Source organism: Canis lupus, chromosome 33, assembly GCF_003254725.2.
Source record: "Canis lupus dingo isolate Sandy chromosome 33, ASM325472v2, whole genome shotgun sequence".
NCBI classification, from domain to species: domain Eukaryota; kingdom Metazoa; phylum Chordata; class Mammalia; order Carnivora; family Canidae; genus Canis; species Canis lupus.
This window is the reverse complement of record NC_064275.1, coordinates 11824682-11850867: the sequence shown is the minus strand read 5'-3', so window position 1 is coordinate 11850867 and position 26186 is coordinate 11824682. Positions and strand designations below refer to the sequence as shown.

At 35.3% G+C, this 26186-nt stretch overlaps 2 protein-coding genes across 9 annotated transcripts in view; one reads left to right on the top strand and one right to left on the bottom strand.

The window, feature by feature from the left end:
• The first annotated feature begins 3813 nt into the window (after positions 1-3813).
• CBLB (Cbl proto-oncogene B) overlaps positions 3814-26186 on the top strand; it is a 409638-nt gene continuing 387265 nt past the window's right edge. For 6 of the 8 annotated variants that reach the window (XR_007407886.1, XM_049105233.1, XM_049105234.1 and 3 more), the window contains exon 1: positions 3815-4131. The gene's annotated coding sequence lies outside the window, so the exon portion shown is untranslated. Of the gene's footprint in view, positions 4132-26186 lie in introns of all 8 variants that reach the window. The other 2 variants (XM_049105236.1, XM_049105235.1) reach the window with 1 other exon arrangement.
• On the bottom strand, positions 4938-5231 carry LOC118353184 (protein S100-A10-like). Its single transcript, XM_035710009.2, has one exon. The coding sequence runs from the start codon at positions 5229-5231 to the stop codon at positions 4938-4940; it is 294 nt and encodes a 97-aa protein (XP_035565902.1).

Here is a 26186-nt window from a genome sequence, read left to right as displayed (position 1 = left end):
AGAGAGTAAAAGTACATAATGGTAGATAAACTTCCTATACTTCACTAGAATTGGCGAAAGAGACACCAGTAAACTGGAAGTTATGTATATAAATCCTAAAACCAAAGCAAGCATTAGAGAAACCTACACAAAGAGTTACTCTGAAAAGGTATTATTGACAAATCAAAATTGAATTTTAAAATATGTTTTCTGAACTCACAGGAAGATAGTAAAAAGGAAACAGAACAACAACAACAACAAAAAAAACACAGAAAATAAACAGAAAACATGTATAGTAGTGAATTTAAGTAGTAAACTTATATAAACTTAGTCCTATATTTAATGTATCAAATGTAAAGGGTCTAAAATACCAATTAAAAGGCATAGATTGGCACAGTAGATTTCAAAACATGACCCAACTATATGTTTTCCATAAAAAACTCTATTCAAGAAAGCTTGGGTGGCTCAGTTTGTTAAGCATCTGCCTTGGCTCAGGTCATGATCTCAGAGTACTGGATGGAGCCCCGCCTCTGCCTCAGGCTCCCTGCTTAATGGGGAGTCTTCTCCCTCTCCCTCAGCCCCTCTCCCCCCTCATGCTCTCTCATGTGCTTTCTCTCTCTCAAATAAATAAATTACATCTAAAAAAAATCTGTATTCAAATATAACAATATAGGTGAGTTGAAAGAAAAGAAATGGAAAACCAATCAAAAAAGGAAGCAACAAAAAAAAAGGAAGCTACATTATTATCAAATAAAGTAGACTTCAGATCAAAGAAAAATATGACCAACAGAGTAGGATACTATATAATGATTAAAAGATACATTCTGATCCTAAATATGTCTGCACTAAATGAAAGAGCTAAAAAAACATGTGAAGCAAAACTGATAGAACTAAAAGGAGAAAAAAAAAATCCACAACTAGAGTTGGAGACTTAACACTCCTCCCTCAACAACTGATGAAACAACTAAAAAAATAAGCAAAGGTATAGAACTCAACAATAGCATCTATCAATAGGATCTAACTGACATTTATAGAACACTCCATCTAATATCATCACAATGTATATTATTTTCAAATATTCCTGGATCATATACAAAGATAGACCTTATCCTGGCCCATAAATGAAATTTTGAATAATGTAAAAAAACTGAAATCATGCAGATGTGTTAGAACCACAATGGAACCAAGGTAGCAATCAATAATAGAAAGATAACAGGAAAATTTCCAAACACCTGGCAACTAAATAATACACTTTTAAATAATCTATGGGTCAAAGAAGAAATCTTGAGAAAAATCAAAATAGTACATTGAAGTAAATAAAAATGAAAATACAACATCCAAAGTTTTAGGATGCAACTAAAACAATGCTGAGAAAGAAATTTATAGCACATGCAATACATGTATTAGCAAGAGGAAAGATTTTGAATCAATAATCTAAGCTCCATCTGAAGGTCCTAGAGAAGAAAGGCAAAGTAAACCCAGAACAAGCAATGAAAAGAAAATAATAAAAATAAGAGCAAAAATAAACAAAATTGAAAACAGAAAGTAGCATAGAAAAATCAATAAGCAAAGATCTGGTTCTTCAAAAAGATCAAAAAAGAAAATAACAAGCCTCTAGGAAGACTGATAAAGGAAAGAAAGAGAAGACAGAAATCACCAATCAGGAATGAAATAGATTATATGATTATAAGCCCTACAGACATCAAAGAGAAATAAAGGAATACTACAAAAAACTCTACATACACAAGTTTGACAACTTGGATGAAATAAATCATTTCTTCAAAAAAAGATAAACAACAACAAAAAAAAGAAACTCTACTACTACTACAAACTTTATGACTCTACTAAAAAGACAAGCTAAGACTACGTATAAAGCAGTAAACTTAAGTAGTAAACCTAAGTAAACTTAGTCCTACATTGAATGTATCGAATGTAAAGGATCTAAATATACCAATTAAAAGGCAAAGATTGGCTCAGTGGATTTCAAAACATGACCCAAATATATGCTTTCTATAAAAAAACCTTTTCAAGGAGAGCCTGGGTGGCTCAGTTTGTTAAGCATCTGCCTTGGCTCAGGTCATGTTTATGAAAAGACTGGGAGACTTACTACTAAATATTTGTTCTATAATGTTGTAAGGCCCTTTCTCATGGGAAACTGGTTCTTTTTTCAATTAATGGACTTTGAGTGTAGGCTCTGAATGAGATCTGGAAAATGAGTAAGGGATTATGACTGCTCATCCGGTCTTAATGTCTTTTGATGATATATTAAACAATACCCTGCTGGCTGTGCATCTGCCTTTCTCCTATAATGTATGTTATATTGGTCGTTTTTTAATAGATCTTTGTAAGGCAGGTCCCCCTGGCTGCTGTGATGATCCGGTTGCCCATTACGTTAATGATGCTTCCTTGACTTTTGATAGTTAAATGCTGGTCACCTGGTCTCTGCTATTCCAGGATTCTAGCATTCTCATTACTGCCTAGGAAACTTAGATCTGTAATGGCATGCTGTCCTGTAACATCCGACCTACAAAAGACAGCCGTCACTGACCTTCTCAATGATGCCGATTCCCCTCTGCACAGGCACATTCACACACACATTCACCTACACACACAAAATGTATGTCTTATTATGTTTTTAAATAGTATCCTATGGACCCTCCCAACAAAAGTTATCAGAAGAAACTAGTAAGGAAGTAAAGAAATCAGGATAGGGTAGGGGAAGAAGCTAAATCAATATGTGATCCTAGCTCCTGATTCCATGGGGGAGCTCTGGACCATGTTTAGCAACACAAAGTTGTTTCAGATTGATCCATGAAAGCTGAGCTGAGTGGTGTTTGTTGTTTGTTTGTTTTATTCTTGTATCAATCAGCTCTGGCTGTAAAACTCCTCTGGGAAGAGTGCCATAACCTCCTATGTATCTTGGGGTAAGATGGCTCCTATTGGCCAAAGACAATTTTCCAGAGAAGGGTAAAGATGCAAGTCATTACCAGCCAACACTCCCGTAGCTTCAAAATGGGCGCATCAGTTCAGTAGTTCTAGGCAGGGCACTGTCTTTACTACAATTTAGAGAAGGGAAAAAAAAAATCTAAGAGGGCCACATTGGTAAGATAAAACTGCATAATGTCATGGAATTGTCCTTGGATATGAAAAATGGCTAGAGTTAGGTAGTAGCTGGAAATGAAAGTTAATACGTTAAACAAAGGGAGGGCTGATGATGGTCTAGAATAACTGGGAAGATCAGAACTCCAAAATCCAGATATGGCTCATTCAAATAATGTGTCTTCTTTTGTTATCTGCAATTTTAGTTTTCCTTTGAGTATGTCATATACATTCACAAACATTCAAAATTAAAAGTGTACAATGGGGTACGCAATAAAAACAATCACCTTCTCAAACTTATTCATCTGCCATCCAGTTTTTCTAAACAGAGTCAAGCTTATACCGCCTTTCAGAGGTAGTCTGCATGAACACATAACTATTTTATGTCTCTTCATTTCCATAAGCATAAATATATGTGTGAGATTAGTTCATGTTAATACATAAAAGCTTCCTCATTTTTTTTCCTGCAGTTTCGTAGGATTTTTATATGATTGCATCATACTTGACTTAGCCAGTTCGCTACTGATGAACATTTAGGTTGTTTCCAGTCTTTCGTTCTTACACATAATAACAGTAACTGATTATCTATCTATATATCTATTTTATGTATTCATGAATATAAGTAAAGGATGAATTCCAAGAGTTCAAGCCACTGAGTAAAATGCTGTATCCAGCAGCTTAGGTTGAATTACATCATAATAACACATTGATGTCACATTCACAGTAGCTTATAACAATAAAAGTTTCTCTCTCACTCGTGTTACATCTTCACTGCAGGATGCTTTGGCTCTTTTGTACATTATCCTCATTTTCGGACCTAGGCTGAAAAAACAACCTCTTTCCAAAATACTTTATGTTTTTGGTAGAAGGGGAAAAGGACATGGTTAACCATATGGTGACTCTTAAAGCTGCTTAAAAATAATGCATGCCACTTCTACTTAGAGTCCACTGTGAAAGTCATGTGTCCAGGATGTCGAAGGATGTGGATGTATAATTCTCTCCATAGGGGGAGGAAGCAAATATTTAGAATACCAGCGTAGTTCACCAAAATGAGTAAGTATATTTATAAATTTGGTAGATGCCAAACTGTTCTAAAAGTATTACAAATTTAAACTCATAAAAAATATATGAGTGTTTTCCCTATTCTCTCACCAATACATTACTATACCAGATTCTTTGATCTTAGTAATCTGAAAGGTAAAATATATTTTGATGACCTTAATCTGAATTTCTCTTCTCATGAATAAAGTTTAGACTATATTCACATTCACTTCCATATTCATATTCAAATATGTCTTAGCGTAAAAATATCTGGGTGTCTTCTTTTATTAACAGTTGTTTCTTTTATTGGCACACTATGATCAGGTTATGATCATTAATTTTCTGTTATCAAGTCAGCTTGTGTGCCTATAAGGTATCAATTTGTCCTCACTTACTGATAGCTGACAGGATATGTTTCCGTTATTTTGTTTTTTTATAACAGGTTTGTTATATTTTTTTAAAATAAAATACAAATGCAGTATTTTTACATCTTTCTTTTGGATATCATAAGCCCAATATTCAAATCTATTTTGATACTTTTAAAATCTTTTAAAATCTTTTTTTCTTGAGGAACTGAAAAAGGAAGTTGTTTATTGAGGGGAAGAGGATGCAAGCAACATAAAAATCAAAAGCTTATCTGGCTTTCACTGACTTTTCTTTCTCTGCTTCTCAAATGGGGGCTGGATTTTATTTGTACATTTTCTGAAGGTCCCAATCTGCTTATGGAATACTTTATACAGGGGAAAGCTGTGGGACAGATTCCTTAAAAGACCCTTCTGGAAAACTCTCATTAGGCAGGGAGTGTTGCTCAATGTTGCCTACTTCCTTCCCTTCTGTTTCATCTGTATTACAAAATAGTCATTGCATGCGATGGTGAGCCTAGGAATTAGTGAAAAGAAGCTCTGGAAGTCCACTTTGCCATCTTGGCACTGGCCTAGGTCCTTCATTATTTTGTCCATGGCCAGAGGGTCTTTTTGATTTTCTAAAAACCCAGGAAACTCCTTTTCTATGAGTATTCTCAGGTCCTCCTTTGTTAAATAGCCTCTAACCCCAGCAAATTTGTGAAATGTGAACATCATGGTTTCCATGACATGCTCCATTTGAGAGGGCATTTTGGTGAGGTCTGTTGAAACCTTTGTCAGAGGTGAGGTGGGGATGCTTGGCTGACTAGGATGCATAGCCAGTCTAAAATATTTTTTCTTATTAAAAAATGATACATCTAAAATGTATTCAGGCAAGGAAATAAAAATAGCTACCATGGGTGTCATTATTTATTTTGAATATTAATTCTGTCACCTTTCATGTTAGATCACCTGGAAATTCGATAAATAAGCTTTCTACAACTTTATTCATACCATCAAAAAAATTAATAGTGTCAGGCTGGTTTCCAGCTTCTCCTCCTGGCATCTCACTTGGTAATTATCAAGAAAATGGTTAGTGATTAAAATCCAACACACAGGGATCCCTGGGTGACGCAGCGGTTTAGCGCCTGCCTCTGGCCCAGGGCGCGATCCTGGAAACCCGGGATTGAATCCCACGTCAGGCTCCCGGTGCATGGAGCCTGCTTCTCCCTCTGCCTATGTCTCTGCCTCTCTCTCTCTCTCTGTGACTATCATGAATAATAAAAATTAAAAAAAAAAATCCAACACACAGTTTCTACAAACTTTTAATTCTATGGTGGGGTGTCTTTTTCTTTGGAGTTGTGGGAAGTGGCTAAGAACTGCTGTCTGGGCTTGAAGTGGCCCTGAGGAGGTGGAGAAGATTTCATTATTTGGGCAGGCTCTAGGGCAGATTTTTCTCCAGAGACAAAAGAGTAAACCAAACAAAAACCCACTGTATAAAGTCAAGGTCCTCAGACAGAAAAGATCATCTGTGAATCCAAAGTCTAGAACATTAAAGATGAGAATTAAGACTGAATGCAGAGAATTCTTGAGTTTAGAGCTCTGTCAAGAAAAGATTAAGCCAACTATTGTTGAGGGCAAGAAAATTTCAAATTGTGATCAGCTGCCTTAAATATTTAACTTTGACCTGGGAGGATGTGTCTGAGGCACAGAGGATGTCTGGACTGTTCTAAAAGTTCCATGTGTCAGAGTCATCTGACAGCCACCTGTGTCTTCTAGTCCTTAGTGCGATTTTCTGGAATGAGACATGAAAAAACTGCAAGTTTCTTGTTAATTCATGTCTAATAATACTCACTATTTTTTGTGAAGTTCAAGAAATCTCGGTAGCAGAAACTCCAAAAGTGATGTCCTGATGCCTGAATGTTAATGTCTGATATTTGAGTCTGAATAGAAGACTTTTATATATGGGAACCCGTGGAGTTAAGTCTAGAAACAGAGAGATGATTGAAGGACTCCTTCTGATCCCTGAAGCTAGTCATTTTTTGCCTGCCATCTTGATCTTTTTTCTTTTTCAATTGCTCAGTTGCAAATTCTGTGAATAAGTGGTTTGGGTTAAATGCAACCTAGCCATCCAATTTGTTTTCTGTCATGACCCATGACATTGAAAACTATTTTCTTTGTATTTATTTCTAAGCTACTTGTCTTGTAATTTTGACAAATGCCCTATGCCTGTCCTTGTAAGGAAAGAAGACCATGTGGCAGTTTTTCTAATGAGAGTCCCTATTTGTATCATCTTCACAGTTCAGAGGATTATGGCGACAGGTGATTGACAGAAGAGAAATAGAGTATATAAAATGTTTATTTCACAAAATATAACTGTTGATGAGGTCCTGAACTAGGCAATGAATAGGGATAGAAAAGAAAACATTTAGGACTTGAAGAAAAGAAAACCTGACAAGATTTGGGGATTGATTGGCTTTGAAGGATGGGGGAAAGATGCAGGGGAAGGGAGGAGTCAAACATGATTAAAGTATTGAGAAAGGTGAAAAAATGGAAATAATTGCTTATTTGTTTACTGAAACCAGTGAGAGTTTTGAAAGAGGGGCAAAATGTTTTGGTAAACATCCTGTCATAACATGGAAATCACGATACCTGAGCAAACTGGATTCTAAGTTTGCCATGCCAGTCTTATTGAAAATAGTGTGAGAAGAAATCCTACAGTAATTTCTAATAAAAATATTTATATTTGCTGTATGACTAAGCTGACAAGTAGAGGAAGTTGTTCACCAAATTTTCTCCATATGCTTTTAAACAAAGAACCACACCTTAACAGAGGGGTAGCAAAATATCGTCTGTTTACCAAACCTGGTCCACTTCCTGCTTTTGAACAGTTTGTAAGCTAAAACTGATATTTGAATTTTTAAATGATTGAAAAAATTAAAAAGAAGAAAAATGTTTTGTGATGTAAAAATTATAGAAATCTTACATTTTAGTGTTTATAATTAAAGTTTTATTGAAACAGCCATGTGCATTTGTTTATGTCCTTTCCATACCTGCTTTTGTTTATAATGACAGAGTTTAGTATCTTTCACAGAGACCATATGGCCCACAAAGTCTAAAATATTTATTATCTAACTGTTTAAGAAATATTTGCCTACCTCTGCCTTAATATGAACTATATATCTAAAGATACGTTTGGAAAGAATGATAATGTAAATTGAAAGCGTAACTAGAAAAAAACAGGAGTTCAATTTTAGCAGTATTTTTGCTTCATCCATTTACTCAGTAAATATTTGTGGAAAGCCTACTGTCTGTCAGTCACTATCCAAGATGTTACAGACACAGAAATTTGTTAAAACAAACTTAAACATTAGTCCACTTCTTATAGTGAAGTACTCTGAAAATTAGTCCTCCTTTGTTTATTCCTGGCAAGAAAATGGACTGAGTTAGAGAAGAGGCTTTTTTCTAAGACTCACTAATTTTTGCCAGTACTGGGGCACCTGCGTGGCTCAGTGGTTGAGCATCTGCTTTTGGCTCAGGTTGTGATCCCAGGGTCCCAGGACCTAGTCCTGCAGCAAGTTTTCCACAGGGAGCCTGCTCCTCCCTCTGCCTGTGTCTCTGTCTTTCTCTGTGTGTCTCTTATGAATTTAAAAGAAAAAAAAAAGATCTTGTCTTTGTTAGAGTCTTGGAAAACAAGAGGGAGGATATGTAGTGAATCTAACCTCTCCCAAATGTATATATGGTTTTGAATTTATATTCACTAACAACAGGTAGAAGTTTTAAAGAACCTATTGTGTTCCTAGTACTTTTCTAGTATTTATTTCGTTTTTATGTCTAATTCTTTAAATAATTCATGGAATAGGTATTATCTTCATTTTATATATGCGAAAACTGAGATTGGGAGTAAATCAACACATTCAAAAGTATGCACTGTGAATATAATTGACATGTTCTAATACTGAATATCATCTCTTGCATTCTTTTATTAAAAGTATTCAATCCGGGATCCCTGGGTGGCGCAGCGGTTTGGCGCCTGCCTTTGGCCCAGGGCGCGATCCTGGAGACCCGGGATCGAATCCCACATCAGGCTCCGGGTGCAGGGAGCCTGCTTCTCCCTCTGCCTATGTCTCTGCCTCTCTCTCTCTTTCTCTCTCTCTCTGTGACTATCATAAATAAATAAAAATTTAAAAAAAAGATTTAAAAATATTCAATCCAACTTGTACCTATAGATACTGTAGATTTTGTTGGAAATAAGGAAGCATATTACATCACACAAACTTCTTTTAAGTTTTTATTTAAATCCAATTAGCATACAGTGTAATATTAGTTTCAATATTACAATAGATGTGCAATATAGTGATTCAACAATTTGGTACATCCCATCCTCATCACAGGTACAATCCTTAATCCCCATCACCTATTTAACCCATTACCCCACCCACCTCCCCTCTGGTAACCAACAGCTTGTTCTCTATAGTTAAGAATTTATTTCTTCATTTGTCTCTATCTCGCTCTCTCTTTTCCCTTTGCTTGTTTGTTTCTTAAATTCCACATCTGAATGTAATCATATGGCATTTTTCTTTCCCTGACTGACTTATTTAGCTAATCATTAAACTCTCTAGCTCTATCCATGTCATTGCAAATGACAAGATTTCATTCTTTTTTAGGGCTGAGCAATATTCTTTTGTATATATATATATACCACCTCTTCTTTATCCATTCATCAATCACTGGATACTTGGGCTATTTCCATAATTTGGCTATTATAGATAATGCTGCTGTGAACATTGGGGTGCATATATCCCTTTGAATTAATATTCTTGTATTCTTTGGGTAAATAGCTCATAGTATAATTGCTGGATCATAGGGGAGTTCTATTTTTAACTCCTTGAGGAACCTCCATATTGTTTTCCAGAGTGACTACACCAGTTTTCATTCCTACCAGCAGTGCAAGAAGGTTCCCCTTTTCCACATTCTCACCAACACTTGTTTCTTGTATTGTTGATTCTAGCCATTGTGACAGGTGTGAGAACATCACACAAACTTCTTAAAAATTTCTTTTAATTATTTCTCTCTTCCTGAAAGATGCTCACAAGTTTTCACTTAAAACATTTTTTTTGCCAATGTATAGAAAGCCACTGATGGGTGTGTTTATTAATTTTTATTATAGAATATCTTCTATATCAATTATAGAACATCTTATATACAACATAGATACAACATAGATACAACATCTTATATAAAACATAGATATGTTTTATATCAATTATAGATCTTATATATTAACTATAGATACAGAAATATTACAATGGACTAGTTATATTCTCTTTCATTGTTTTATTGAAAATATTAAATCCAACCTATATCTAGAGATACTGTAGATTTCAGATAATATTGTTTTGAAAACCCTGGGAAAATTATTTCTGAGACCCAATTTCCTCATTTGTAAAATGGAGGTGATAGCTATGCTTCTGAATAGCTGTAAAAATTAGAAATAAGTAAACACTGTTTTAAAAAAAAATTTAAAAGATTCGTTAAAGATTTTTTTAATTATTGGAGAGAGCAAGAGAGAGAGAGAGAGAGGATGAGCTGGGTGAGGAACAGAAGAAGAAGCAGACTCCCCACTGAGCAGGGACTCTACTGTGGGGCTTGATCTCAGAACTCTGATATCGTGAGCTGAGCTGAAGGCAAACAACTGACTGAGCCACCCAGGCACCCTATAAATATCATTCTTAATTAATTATGTTAATTAATTTTATACTCTGTTCTATGGAAACTGAGGGTTCAGCAGTGGTAATTTTAAAAGTTTCACAAATATTATAGATATAAAATCATATAGTTCTATAGTCCTATTGAAATAAAAATGTAATGCTCAAACTTCCAGTTAAATAGGACACTTTCTTTGTCCATATATATTTACTTCTGTTACTTTCTAAAGTAGAAAATAACAGTAAAGAGATTTTAAAACATAAACTCAAAAATATGAAAAGTATAAAACAAAAAAGATTAGGAATACTTTTGGGAATACAGAATATACAAGAATAAGTAGTCATTGACTTAAGTCCCACATATGCAAATCCTAATGAAGCAGTAGGGAAAGCCAAGGAACAATCTAATTGTACATCAGTATCCCTAAATCCCCAAGAAATAACAACAGCAAAAATATCTGAAAGTGAGGGTAAAGTTGGGGCTAAAACCTCAGCAGAAGACTAGAGGCTTATCCTCTGGTGAGAGTAAAATGGAAAGCCCCTGATGTTTGAGTAAGCAGAGTAGTAGGAAGAGTACTAAACCCCAAACAGAGGCAATTTAGGCATTCTATCTATTTATATGGATATAAATACAACATTGAAACTGACTGTGTATCTTTTCCCATTCAGTTTCCAGAAGGCTGTGGCCAGACTTGTAACCTGTAACTTTAGGCAAACCTATTCTTCAGATGATCTGACTAGAACTGAAGAAAAGATACCATCATTGGGCAATTCCCATCAAAAGTTTCCAACCAAATCACCACAGTGAAGCCTAAATTCAACACACTTGTAGCTTTTAAGTAACTTTTCATATTTCTTCTAATACATGAATAGACAACAGAGAATCAGTAGACACCACATTCATGCCCAAACATGAACGATAAGACCCAAACATATGAATATACAAACAAGAGGAAAGCACAAAGAGGAAATAGATTATGTAAGGAGAGGAAAAATGCAAATATACACATACTAATAATCCCAGAAAAGTAAAAAGAGATGTTGCATTCGTGAAGCAAGAATAGAAGAAAATTACTTTAAAAAATACTTTAAAAAAAGAGCAAAAAAGAAAATCTCAGTGTAATAGTTGGAAGATAAAGAAATCTCCCAGAAAGTAGAATAAAGTGGCAAAAGATTAATTTAATGGGAAAAAAGTTAGAAAATTAAGGAACTAGCCAGATAAAACTCCCCAAAAACCAAAAAACATTTGAATGATGAGTTCAATGAAGAAAGAACAGTCCAGGAAATCATGAAATAAACAATGAAGAAGATTTCTCTGAGCTAATATTCATGAATTCCAAGTTTGGAAGTGTCAAGTGCCTTGAGTGGATATAAAGAACCTATTCCAGAGCACTTCAGAGTAAAAATTCAAAACTACAGGTTAAAAAAAAAATTCTAAAGCTTCCAGAAAGATAAAACAGGCTATATACAGAGGATCAAAAAACAGGATGGGTTTTGACTACTCAAGAGCACTGCTGGAAGCTGAAAGATGATGAAGACATAACTAGAGCTCTGAAGTAAAAAGAGTTTGACTCTATATTTTATACCTAGACAAATTGACAAATCAAGGGTAATGATAGATATTTTGAACATTCAAGAGCTTCAAATATCCCTCCCCCCTGCATTCTTTTTCGGAAGCTTCTAAAGAAATGCCATACTAAAATGAGGGATTAACCAAGAAAAAGGAAGACATGGGATCCAGAAACTGGAATTTTCTTTCCTTTAAGAAAAAGGCAAAAAATAACTCCAGAAAGAGAATGATGGAATATATCAAGAATGTACCAAGCCACTGGACAGCAAGAGTGAGAATGGAACAGCTTAGAAAGTTCCCAGCAAGATTATCTCTAAGAAAATTAAAATGATACAATCCCTGATGTAACTGGGAGAGTTTGGGCATTTTTCAAGGATTATTACACAGAACATAAAGCCAGCAACAAAGCATTAGCTACAGACAAAACAAAAAGTTGCTTAATGAAGGAAAAGTCATCATTTATATGTAGCTTTTCTGTGAATAGTGCTTGCATAGCCATAATAATGTATCCTGAATCATTTTAATCAAAATTATGACATAATTTTATACAGAAGATAGAAGAGCTGATAAGTATGTATGTTTATTTTGGGGGCCTAGTGAGTGAAAGATAGCTAAGTGCTCATCGTCCACTGTAAGGAGTCAGTAGATACTACCCATCTAAAATGGAAAGAGCAAGAAATAGCAATATTGTTATTTTACTAATACCAGTGGAAGAGAACTATCAAAAGTGACAGCTAAAAAGCTAAAGGAGTTGGAGAATTTTGCCCCTAAGAAAATAGATATGGGAGGAAGGGTTGAGGCATTGCTGGTTTCCTTAAGAATTGTATAGCCCCTTGACTTTTTCACATGGGTGCAAAAATAACTTTGGCAATCAAAAATCAAATAAAAGGAAATGTTTACACTGAAATCTATTCATTTTTAACAATTAGGAACAGAGTCATTGATTTAGGCAGCCAAGGTAATTTATTTTTATAGAAATCCCATAATGCAGCCTCTCTTAACATCTGTCCTTATTATAGAACTTGTTATAGCTTATATAATTAAAAGATTATAGCTTTTATAATACATAAATAAAACTATTATAATATTTTACAATCTTGCACAATACAAAAATATTACACTGTTATAGAAAACACTTATTATCATATTATTAGATTATTATTTTAAATTCAGAACTGCAAATGTCCATTTGCTTAAAATTGTATGAGCACCACCCAGGCATAAATGAGTTTTTCTCCTTAAGTGACAAAAATTAAGCTAATATAAAATTAAGGAAAATTCTGAATGTAGAGAGTAACAAAGGTATGTCACTGTCATTCGCATCTGCAATTATAGGTGTTTATATTATTGAAATAATCTTATAGAACTACAAAAAGCTGGAACTCATTTGGAAATGTGGACATTGAGGCCCCAAAGGAAAAATGGTCTGCCCATAACCTCACAGCTCGGGAAAATACAGGAAAGAGAGACCTGCTGATTCCCTCTCAGCGGTGCTAATATATAATGATTGAACTACACGGGACCAGAAATCACAAGAACCCCCCTGATAGCTCATTTCTAAGACTAGTGCAATTTGAATGGAAGTACAAAAGCTTGTTTTCTGTCATCCTGAGTCGGACACAATGAGCCACAAATGAAGATCTGAGAAATGAATTTGGGAGAGGGCATCATAAACAAGATAAAGTAAAATCAGGCCCAGACTGAGAAAAAAGTGACTTACTACTTCCAGTCTGATTCTTTCTGCCCATCAGAAGGATTTCAGTGCTAACTTCTCCTTCTGAAGATTAAAATCAGCAATAAGAGAACTATTTTTGTTTTGTTTTGAGGGTTGTGTTTGCTTTGTTTTCTTTTTTTTTTTCTTTTTTCTTTTTCCAGGGCACATGTGATAACATAGGATACTTTGTACAATAAGAAATAGTACATGGTAACTGCATCTGTTAGTCATGCTTCTAGCAAAATATCCTTGGTATCACTGAGGTGTTTTTGACTGTAAACAGTATAAACTGATGTTAGCTAATCTAAGCAAAAGAGAGTTTCCTGGAAAGATACCAAGGATGGATACATAGTGGAGGTGGGGAGGCTATAGAATTAGACTTTGGTCTAGTTCTTGGTGAGTGGAAGAGCCAAGAAAGCTTCAGATGACTCTGGAACCAACCATCAGCCGCAGGTGGTCATGGGAATAGGCTGGAACCCACTCTCTCTTTGCATCACTTGCTGAAGATTCAGACTTGATCTCAATTCAGTTCAATTGGTTGAGCTACCGTCGCTTGCTGTCCTCTTGCCTGCCTGAGGTGGCGACTGGAAGGGACGAGCACGTTCAGCTTCTTTGGTAGAGGACCAGCAGGCTGACTTCTCTGCCACTAGACTACACACTGGGGAAAAAGCCAGCAGGAAATGAGGGCACTGTTAGAAATGCCAAAAAGTAGCAACACCTATTATATCCTTCTTGTTAAACATGCCAGAACCATCGAATTTACTCAATGGATACCAAGAGGATTCATACTTGCTAAAAGGCAACTTGTTCAGAGTTGTCTTTTTGGCAAACTGATAGTGAAAATTTATTTTCAAGGTAACATAGGTTTTGACAAGACCTAGTTGCTCTCTTTTCATATGTTGGATTTCATTTATAACAGAGGTAAAACTTCTGGCTTGGATCAAGTGTAGTGTTTCTATGTAGAACACCCAAAAGGAAAATAGGGCATTTACCCAGTGGCCCACGTGGTGACACTGAAGTGTATGGCTCTATGTATATGTGTGTTGGAGGGATAGATGGGACCAGCATGGCTTGGAAATTCTTTATGTATATTGACATCAAAGTAATACACTTGACCTCTATTAAAAGGCTGTCATTTTTTGTTGGTCTCTTAAATTCATTCATCTTTTATTTCATTATTTTTAAAAATTCACTGATCTTTTATAGTGTTTGCTTTATTGTTTCTCATTTCATGATAAAATAACTGGAGTAAGCCATCTCCTTAATCAGAAAACAAAAATGATGATTAGTAGAATTTAATGAGTTGCAATTTTTAGGGAACACCAGGAAGTATATACTAGAGAAGGTAAAGGAAGGGGAAGCATTGGGGAAAACAGGCAAGGCTTTTGCTTCAACTTTTCTACACCAATAACTTGTACAACATTATCTTTTAATAGTTCTGTAATGTTTTCCTGTACTTTAAATTCCAGCAACTTACTGAAACAACAAATCATCTCTCCTACAAACTACGTGTCAGAAAGCTCAGTGAAGTGTTTAGCGATAATAAAGCAAGTAAGGAAAAAAAGAAACCGATAATGAGGTGAGAAGAAAAAATTTTCAAATGAGATTTAAAATCAAGAGAGGAAAATGTGAACTAGATCTTCAAATAAACAAGGAGCAATGGAAGTCATTTCAGGAAACTTGCAGATAAAGGTTTTATATATTTTATAGAAGTGAGTAAAGTGCCAGCGAGTCTCAAGTTTGGTAAACATTGTTTGAAGTCAAATTTTATAGTGGGATGAGAAAATATAATCCCGTAGTCACTTATCGCTCATTTCTCAGTACTGCAAATGAAGGTGGCTGACTTCCTCTCCGTTGCATGCAACATCAGCACATCCTGAGGTCTCTTGCAAAGCTGCAGATGCCTCAGATTGATTTTAACTGGCCTTTGGTATGATGAGAGTTTGGTGAAGCAAAGGGCTTTTTTAAAATGCAAAGCAGTGCAATCCTATGCTAGCTAGACCATAAATAACTTTAGAACATATATTTAATAAAGAAGAAAGCATCTAATTATAAGTAAAACAAGACATTCCCCAAATGTATGTGACAAATTCTGAGATTAATTGACTTTTAGTGTTCGCGGTAATAGGACAGAATGTAACTCAGGTGAACTCAAGTGAAAAGACTATAATAAAACATAACTACCATTAGCTGTTCCTAAGTTTGTAATCTAGTGTTTATGTTCAACCAAAATATATATTCACATGATTTAATGAGTCAAACATTTCCATAAGAATGATGAAATAGGAGTCAGTCACCTGCCCTCCCTGATTCCTGCATTTCCTAGGCTCCAGAGGTCACTTGTTTATGTTTATTTACTTCCAGATTCTCAACATTGTTATACTAGTGTTTTAAAAAAATTTTTTTTGAACATCAATTTATTTATATTCCATTATGGGAAATGTGGACTTAGCGTGTTTTTTTTTTTTTTTTTTTTTTTTTACTCTCTAACCTTTCCTAATGCACAAATTTCTGCATACTTGACAGTTATACCATTACTTTAGTTAAATAGATATTCAGGATTCACATTATTATATTTTTGTAAAGATTAACTGGGCTGTATTTTACATTAGGATTCTTTTTCCTTTCGTGAACAACTTTCTGTGTAGCTTGTTGCTATTAAGGGTACTGGTTTTGCATTGACTTGTTTTCTCTCCCTGAATTATTGCAAAGTTATTAGAATTGTATCAAGTTCTTCTTGGACAAAAGCCTTCAGAGGCTTCTGATCTGCTCCAACTAGATTGGTTGTGCTCTATACTTTGGAAATGTCATGATTTAACTTCAAGTTCAATCTGGGGCGGGGAGGGAAGGATTCCAGTCCATAATAGTTGGGGAGAGGCAACTGTTCAGCTGTATTAGGTGGGAATACGTGGGTCTCACTATTTCTTAAGCTTGTTCTACAAATCTTCTATGTTTTAATTCCATGTTCACCATGACCTTCAGAGTCAGCAAGTGATATCAGTTCCTGAATCTATTAGAGGTTTCATGTAAATCATGTTGCATATTTTTATTCCTCACTGTCAACTTAGAATTAGGCCCTTTCAGAGATACTCAATTAGAACTTTTCTTTCATCTTTCTCAGTCCCCAAATTTTGTTGCTACCACTGGAATGATATAAAAATATTTAATAATTGCTGTGTTATGGGGGCCGATGAATCAAAAGGAATGCCTGACTGATCAGAATGGATTCCAGCCACATGCCATGTAGGTCCTCAGCAACTGAACGCTAGTGCTCTGCTTTCCCCTTTTGGTTTTACTCTTTATGGATATACGCCAATTAAAATAAAATTCTCTTACCTGTCATTTTATTATGGTTTCTAGAGGAAGGACAATTTATATATATATATATATATATATATATATTTTTTTTTTTTTTTTTGAAAAACAGAAGCAGCTTTTACTATAGTTACATCCAACAAAACTTCACAAGGAACAATCCTTACTGCACAGTCAGAGCCCTGGGCAGAGTGGAGGTAACAATGAGGACTGGATGGGGCTCCCTCAGCTCCCTCCTGACTTTCCAGGAGCTACAAACCGCTGAACCACGGTGCCCTATTTCCCTTCTCTCTCATCATCCCCAGGAACCTCATCAGCAAGGGGGCTGTGGCTCCAAAATAAATAACTTTAAATACAAACACTAAGGTAGACAGTGGGGAGCTTCAGGCTACTTCAGCAGTTCCAGGAAAGGAGACCTGTCACCTGGCCTGGCAGGGAATGACATCCCTCCCTCCTACTCAGGGCAAAGGCTCAGCAGCTCTGTCGCTTTCCAGTTGTTTTTTAAAACAAAAACTTAGAAAATGCCCAGGACAGTGCAGATCTGTGGGTGCCCTGGAGGAGAGTCACCGGTGTAATCTGGGGAGGAACAGAGCTGTGCCAACTCCTGCCAGATATCATACTACATCAGTGTAAGCGTACTGGGTAGGCTGGAGATAGGCTTTAAAATATAAAGCCTATATTATAAAAGCCTATAAAGATACACTTTATATATATATATATATATATATATATATACACACACACACACACACACATATATTGTATATATACATATATATGTTGTATATATACACATATAAATTGTGTATACAATTTATACAAAATTAAATTGTGTATACAATTGCGTATATACAATATACATATTGTATATATGTGTATATATACATATAAAAATTGTATATATATATGCTTAATCTCTTATTTTTTGCCAAATTTCTAAATTAAATATGACAGATTACTTTAATTCTGCTTATTCCTGACTAAACATGACTCTTGAGATGTTTAAACACTGTCAGTAGACCAACCTAATTGGATAGGTTTCAGGAAAGAGTTTTAGAAAGGATAAATTAAACATAAGCTCCAGGTGTTACAGTCATTTTGGCTAATCCTCTATGAAATATAAGATTTCTAGATATCTTTTACTGACATATTTTCAATATCCTATCAATGCATGAATTACTTTTGAAAATAATTTCTACCTTCTCTGGTGATCTTGCCTGAGATCCAATATAATACTGATTATTTTCTCACTGATTTCATATATATTTCTATTACTTAATTACTTTTCAATGTGGCACATATTGTTACTTTCCTACCCAGTATTATTCCTAATTCTTTCTTGCTAAGATAATTTGGATTTGGTATGTGAAATATTTGCTTTATAAGGGTCACTTGTAGCTAGATATGGCCGTGTGGTACAGTTGTAGCCAATGAGATATAACTAGCAGTCTGCTGGAATTTCTGTAGATATTCAATGCCTTGGGAATAGATGGGTGAATGAATAAATAAGCATCTCCAACAAATGGTCAGATTCTGCTGAAAAATCCTAAGTTAGAGGCTTACACTTTTAACTCTTGTTAAATGGCTTGTTATTTCTTTAGAATTGAAGGTTCTGAATTTTATAGCTCTACCTCCACCATTTTATATATTTGTGATTAAATCCCTAAGTCAGGGGTTCACAAACCACACTCAGGGCTTATTTTTATAAGTAAAATTTATTGGAACATAGCCACACCTAGTTATTTATGTCTACTGTTGCTTTCACACAATGACAGTTAAATATTGTAATTGAGACCACATGGTTCAAAAAAAAATCTAAAATACTTCTATCTGATCCTTAACAGAGTCTGTAGACTTCTGTTTCTAAATCACCCAGCCCCTCTGAGATTCCTTTTCTTTGCCTTTAAACATTGTAATTTCTGAGCATTTTAACTGGAAGCTATTAAAAAAGTGTTGGGTAACATTACCAGCACTTTTGTCTATTCACATTATAGCCATTCAAATATTTGAAGACCACAAAGCACAATTTCCCTGAGTTATCTCTTCTTTAGGCTAAATCATAGCTGTTCATCTGGTTGTTTCTTATATGACAAAGTGTACTCTATTTTGTAAAGTATTTTATTTCATTTTTCCATGTAACCTCTAAATCATAGAATCCAGAAAAGAATACAATCCACAGTATGATGTGACAGGCACAGAGAACAAATTCTGAAATGGTTAACTTTCTTGTAAAATGAATTCTGATGAGCTTATTTGAAGGTTATGTTTATTGCCTAACTACTATACCTCAATATTCACTTTGCAGGAAGTAAAACTCTTAGAACTTTTTGACTGCCCTATTCATCATTTAAATTGACTTATAGCCCTATTTATTTCTGCCAAAACACAGCTCACTGATTTTAACCTATGTTTTAAATCTAGTGAACTAATTTTAAATATTGACTTTGCCATTCACTGTTGTAGCTATTCCTCTAAACACTGAAGCTTAAAAAAATTAATACAAATGAGTGATAACCTATTGAAAAAGATCTTGCCATAGGGCATAGTTTTGTCATGACTATAACTAGATTAATTTAAGTGTATGTAACAATGCTATATAGTTAACGTATGTTAAGCACATGTAAGTCATGGAAGTTTGTGAGTGTGTATATATGTCAGATTTGCTGATTTTTTTTACTATGTATCAGTTCCACATTAAATCTTTTTATGCATTACCATCTTATATCTTCATGAAAATGAGGATACTCTTAATATCTCAGTTTACACATGAAGAATCTAAGACCCAAAAAAACTAAAATTCAGTCTTACTCTGTAATTGGAACTCTTCCACCAAGATGAATTGCTTCTTCCTAAAGAAATGTTAAAAAAATATTATTTTCAAAGGAAAATCTTTTATAATTTCAAGAGAAAGAGTTAAGGACACAAAGAGGTACAGTCATAAATTGTGGGTATTTGACTTGACTTCAGCTTTTAAAGCATTTCTTCACATATGTTGGGACTCAGTGAAGTCTTGGATACTTGGGAGCAGCACCATACTTGAATAGTGAAGGTTTAGCACAAACTACATAATTCTCTGGGAATTCTCATGGGTTAGCTGTAAGTATTGATCATCTCCTGTATTATTTGTATTGTTTTAAGGCCCTTTTTTCCCCCTACAGTTTTTGCTCTCGTAGTTGTGCTGACAACAATGACTGCATCTTTGGCCTGGCATCTTGTCCTTGCCCACACTGTAACCTCCCTCTGGGATATGTGTTCCAGGCCCCCTGAACATTAATATAGGCTGACTAGAATGTAGGAAGTCTTGCTCTGATCCTCCCTAAAGTGGTGCACAGAAAGCTCCACTTTAGGTAACTAGTACCCATGACTGGGACACAGGTGGTGCCATTTTAGGTAACTAGTAGAAATGACTACACCGGTGGCATCACCTAGATAACTACCCTGTGACCTCACTCCCCCCTGCCCTTCATTTATAAAAGCTATGGCTTGAGGACTGGATGGGGAAAATAGGTGAGTAGTGTCTGGATTGCTTCTCTGTCTAATTCCCCCCTTTGGTAAGTTACCTTGATCAGACTGTGTGAACTGTCTGGAGTGGCTTGCATTTTTTGGTCTTAAAGTGACTTCTCAGTCTGAAAGACACATTTCTGACTCTCCTCCATCTTCTAACAACTCTTCTTGTTTTGTATCTTGAAAGTCCAATTTCATAAACTTTGAGAATTATATCTAAGCATATAATTAGTTAGTGAGCATGATGTTAAGTGTAAGGTATTTGTACTCCAAAAAAGCTAAAGAAACACAGGAGACAGCTACAGATTAAAGTAAATGAGGGAGGAAAACTGCTTAACCACTCCAGTCATTTTATGCAATTTACTGGCATTTAGTGTTTTAGTATAGTAGGAAAGAAAAAGTATTTTCTCTCTGCCTATCTTAGGTTTATTGGCTGGGGCTCTGTAAATTAGATTAACAAATGAAAAACAAGTTGATTAACATGTGCATTGCTCATACACACGGGAACACTCAAAGATGAGTAACTCAAGTGGTGGTTAGAATGGGTTCATGAAGTATCTTCACAAAAGAACAACACATTTTTGAGAAGTGATAGGACAAGGGAAAAGTTTGAGCTCCTAGTGACAGACAAATTGAAGGAAGGCAAACATGTAGGAATGTAATTGCAGATTAGGGCTAGTTTTAATAAGGTTTGTTGTAGGTATTTCTCTGGTGCTCTCTCTGAGCTGATAAGGGTCCAGGGTTGGATCCCTCTATTAACATCTATTTTTCCTGTAAGAGAGGGCATAGAGGACATCTATGTCCTGTTTTTAAACAACTAGGGGAAGGGCAGAGAACTTCTTGTCTTCTGTTCAGAGTAATTCTTATGTCAAAAAGACATGTTTTGGGCTTGTATATTCTGTTACCTTTCATTATACATGGATGTGAGGTCCAGGTCTTAGGAAAGCATAACAACATTTTCTTCTGACTTTAATATTATTTTCTTTATAAACTTCTAAAATGTTGTGTGTAAAGGGGCTGGTCACATAAAATACTCAGAATATACAGAAACTAGTAGAGAAGGGTAGCTTGATTTTAAGAGCTTTTAGAGAAGAATGCCTACCAGAAATAAGTGACTTTGGGTTCTTTTACTTGCTTCCAGGGTATTTAAGTTAGTGGTTCTCACAAAGGCCTCTAGAGAAAAAGAGGAGGTATGATGGTGTCACTGGAGAGACCTCTTTCTTGACTGTCACAGTGTTTGGGGAAAGAGACTGGCAGCTAATATGGAGTCAAATGTTAGGCCAATGAATAAGAACAGTCCTGTCTACAACTGTCTGCAACTCTTCCATCTAACTTTATTTCCTTTAGCCTAATGCCTTTGGGAAACCATATCTTAAGCAGCAGATTTAGCTTTAAAGCTATAATCCTACACTTTGTGAAAGTAAAAAAGCCAATAATAATTTGTTTTCATGAGATTCATTTCCTTTTCTATCATCATGATTGAAGCAGTGGGGGAAATTGCCTGAACTCTAAAATGAGAGCTAAGAACTCTAGCTCTTACTCTTAATTATCCAGTAATATACGGTATGAACTTGAGCTAGTTACTTTGTGTGTAAAAATGAGGATGATGCTAATGTCACTAGAAAAACAACTGAATTCATTAACAATGAGGACCTATATTTGAAAATGTACTGTCATGTTTCACCAGATAAATTTCTATTTAAATAATTTATGTACTACCCAGTAGTACCAATGCTCAACAACCACTAAGATTGCATAACAATGAATAAGCCCAGTTATGTATCAAACATCATGGACTCTTCCACCTTGTAAGAATTTTTCTGACTTAGAAGTATGGAAGTTATGCTTATCGAGCAAGACCATAAATTAAGAATAAATGATGTAATTGTCTGATATGTGTCCTCATTTTTAGCCTGAAGGAGGAATAAGCTTTTAAGCTTTTCTATAACAATGATATTTTTCATTGGGTTAATGATCTACAGACATGTTTGGCAATAAAAACAAAACCAATTGATTTCAAAACAACTCCAGCTTCAATTAACAGGATACTGGCTCCCCTGAGGCTTTGTCAAGGTCTCCATTTTATTAAAGCATTCCAGGACTATCAAAATTCAGGGAGCAAATGGTCAACTTGAGATAAATGTGTATATTTGATAGCAATCGATTGTGACTCAGATGCCCACCATCCTATAAGTCAGGGTCTTGGGTTCTTGTTCCAAATTTATCTCTACTTAGTTTTGTGAATTGGAGCAAGTATTTTAACTTTATTGGGTCTCAGTTTCCACAAATGTATAATTAAAAGTCAAAAGTCAAAAAAGCATTGAATGAGTAATATAATAATAAATATATTGATAACATATATCAAGCTCTAAGTATCTGTAGGCACTAGGCTAAGTGGTCTTGTTGCATTATCTCATTTAATTCTCTCAACTGTATGAGATGGGAAGTAGTATTCTGACGTTTTACTGCAGTAAATGGCAGAGCAATCTCAGCCAGTGTCCTTAGTCACTACTCTAATCACTTCAGAATGTAACTACTAGCCCTGTACTGTATAAATTTAGTCAAATATATGCTCATGCTTTAAGAGTAAAAAGATTTCTACAAACGCAAGTTATTATTTAAGGCACAAAGGCAGTAGTCTGTGAAATGGAGACTGCTAGTTCAAAAAGATTAATGCATTTGATGTAACCAAGTAAGTTGCTAGGTAAAGTTCATGAATTGTTAGTTATTCAATGGTAGAGATATGAGGTAGGAAGAAATGAATAGGACAACTAGAGAAATGCCATTAAGTGAACAGAATGGTCTTTCCTTCAGCTTGAGAAGCAACAGGGCTTTCTGAGAATTAGAGTGCAACGTGACTTGCATTTTCTTTGGGTACCTACAAGTATTTCATCCTATGTGTGATCAAAATTTCTATTAGCATTCTCACCACATCTGTAAATATAGCCCTGCTGGTATTCCACACTCCTACAGATATCATGAAGAGCACTCCAGACCAGAAGGCCAAGAATGAAAGAAGGTAGACCTAAGGTCCAGAAGGTTGTCATAGTACAACTAGTCATCGTCCGCAAAACATTCCCATAGGGTACCAATTCCTAAACCCAAGGTATCTTTCTTTGAAGTCCAATTTAACTATAAAGTACACAAATTTCTAACTAGTAACTAAAAACTTGGTATATGATATTTCTTATGTCAACTCTCTGGCCCTCCAATTTTTGTGAACTGAAAATATACCTGAAGGATCAAATTCCCCAAGTTCATTATAGGATTGTATAGGATTGTCTTTCATGGCTGAGCAGTCTGTATGTGCCATCAGATGTGGAAAGTTTCATGATCTTCTTTGTTTGAGAACTCCATGGACCATTTAAGCTCCATCTCCTACCATACTCAGAGCCATACGCTTGCGAGGCAGTGTCAAACAAAATCCCAGCTCCCATTTATCTGAAGCTCTGTATATAGCACCACCGCCTTAGACCTCAGGCTCAAACCACAGAACAGTAATTCTTTATCTTTCTAAAGTCATAGATACTTTTTAAAACCTATTTGGAAATCCTGAACCATACCCCCTCTCCCAAAATGCACACAAATGTATATACACACGATATGTATATAGTGTGTGTATACACTTTCATTTCATGCTGTGTGGGGACTCACTGAAGCTAATCCAAAGACCTAAATCAAGAAAAACGTGTCTTAGAAGCTCTTAGGTCTTCCCATTCCTAATGTTCTGCTGAGAACCTAGAGACATTATGGACATAAATAATATTCCCTGGAAAATAGAAATAAAATGTTTCTAATATTTTCCACTCTTCAGATATAATCGATTCTCATTATTCATAGTTTTTATGTTGTATAAAGTCACCTTGAACACTGAATAAGCAAATATTGAAAGAAACACAGGATTAGGTTCCTGTGAGCCTCTGGTCACAGTATTTTCACCAACCAGTCATTACATAACCTTGTTTCATGTCTATTTCTGTTTAAAGATAACTTATTTAAGATATATTGTTTATTCATTAACATTAAGATTGAATTCAGTCAACAGTACTCTAACTCCTGCCTGAACAAAGCCTATATATCTATCACTGTTTTATCTATAAGGTACATCTCAGCTTTCTTATACTGAAGAATATACTGAAGAATACTACATAGAACCTCTGCACCACAAAACATGGCCATTTTCAGCAGTGAAATGACTAACAAAAATGAGGGAAATGAGAAAAGTGGGTACCAAATAGGTCATGAAGAGGACACTTTAGAGTATGAGAGTTGAAATCAGAAGGCAGACCATTGCCATATCACCTCAGCTGGGAACCTAAGCGGCAGGCTACTTAAATTTTTCACAGCTCTACACCTGAATGCAAAGGACTGTGACAGTGCCATGAATATATATTCTGAGGTTACAAACAAGTTGTAGCAAACTACAGGAATTCACAAATACAGAATCCACAGTTAATGAGGATTGACTGTACATTCTCCCCACCAGCTTCTTACTATTCTTTTCCTATGGGCCTCTAAACATCCTACCTCCTAATGTTAACATCCGTAATTTCCAACTTTTGAACCTTCCAGTGCACTCTTTTCACACATTCTGAGCTAGTATTTTACCAATAGTCATGCAATAGGCCCCCAAATTTGGCCCAATTGACCCCTATGTCAATGAACCCCGTAACCTAGAGAATGCCAGTCCTGTTCCCTTCAATTGCTTATACTTGGCACCACCAAGCATGATAGTGTATAAATGAGACTGAATTTTTCCAGGACTAAAGCCCATACTTTTATATTTTTACAGAAAAGTTTAAATATCACCTATATAGAAATATTTTAAAGGACTGTGAAAAACTATGAAAGTCAAACTAAGTGGAAAGCTAGTATATAAGACAGAGGCAGACTACATTGTTCAGTTTTACGTGTGTCCCCTCCTTTATTGATAGTGCATTTTTCTACTTAATACTGTTAACAGTATCATGATTGCATGTAAAGAATCTGGGTTTTTCAAAAGAGAAGTAAAATGTATTTTCTTACAGTTTCTATAGTGATATGATTGTGACAATCATAGTCCCCAGTGCGTAAATCTCAGTAAGTAGAAGGAAGCTTTAAAATATAGTTACATTTGCTTGTTTTCCTTTTTCAAAGTAACATCTTATTCTTCCATTCAAATATAGGAAAATCTATGGTCCTAAAAGAAGCCAGTGTTCCTTTGTTTCTTTTGAGCTGCCGGAAAAATTTTGTAATAGGCCCTTGTAGTAGAATAGACTCTTGCAGTAGATCTTTATACTAAAATATCATAGATCACAAAGGATTTGAGCCTTAGCAGAGATGAAAACTCACCATTGTGGCATGTATAGTGACAGTGTGGCAAGATACAACTCAGAATTCCAGGCCACACATTAACAGACAACCTATAGATGCTGATGCTGGCTCTGCTTTTGGCTTCATACCCTGCAAAGTAGAAGGGTAAACCAGAACCTATAGTTATCAAGGAGAAAACCTCATGGCCTTCTTGATGAGCTTTGCAGTAAGATAAAATACTTAGTGCTATGCCAATGAATATAATGATTAGAATATATTCTAGTTTTCTAAGCAATCAAGGTAAGAAACATTTAAATTTATACTGATTTTTTTTTTTTTCTTGGTGGCTACATGCTTGGTTTTGATTTCATGATCACTGATTCTTTTCAGGGTCAATTAACAAGTTTTGAGTAATATGAGCTCCACCTGGGGACTCCTGGGTGGCTCCAGGAGTTCCAGGATGGATTCCATGTGAGGCCTGGAGCCTGCTCCTCCCTCTGCCTGTGTCTCTGCCTCTCTCTGTGTGTCTCTCATGAATAAATAAATACAATCTTTTTTAAAAATACGTAAAAATATGAGCTCTACCTTGTGCAAGAGTTAGTGAGAGATGAAGTCATTTACAA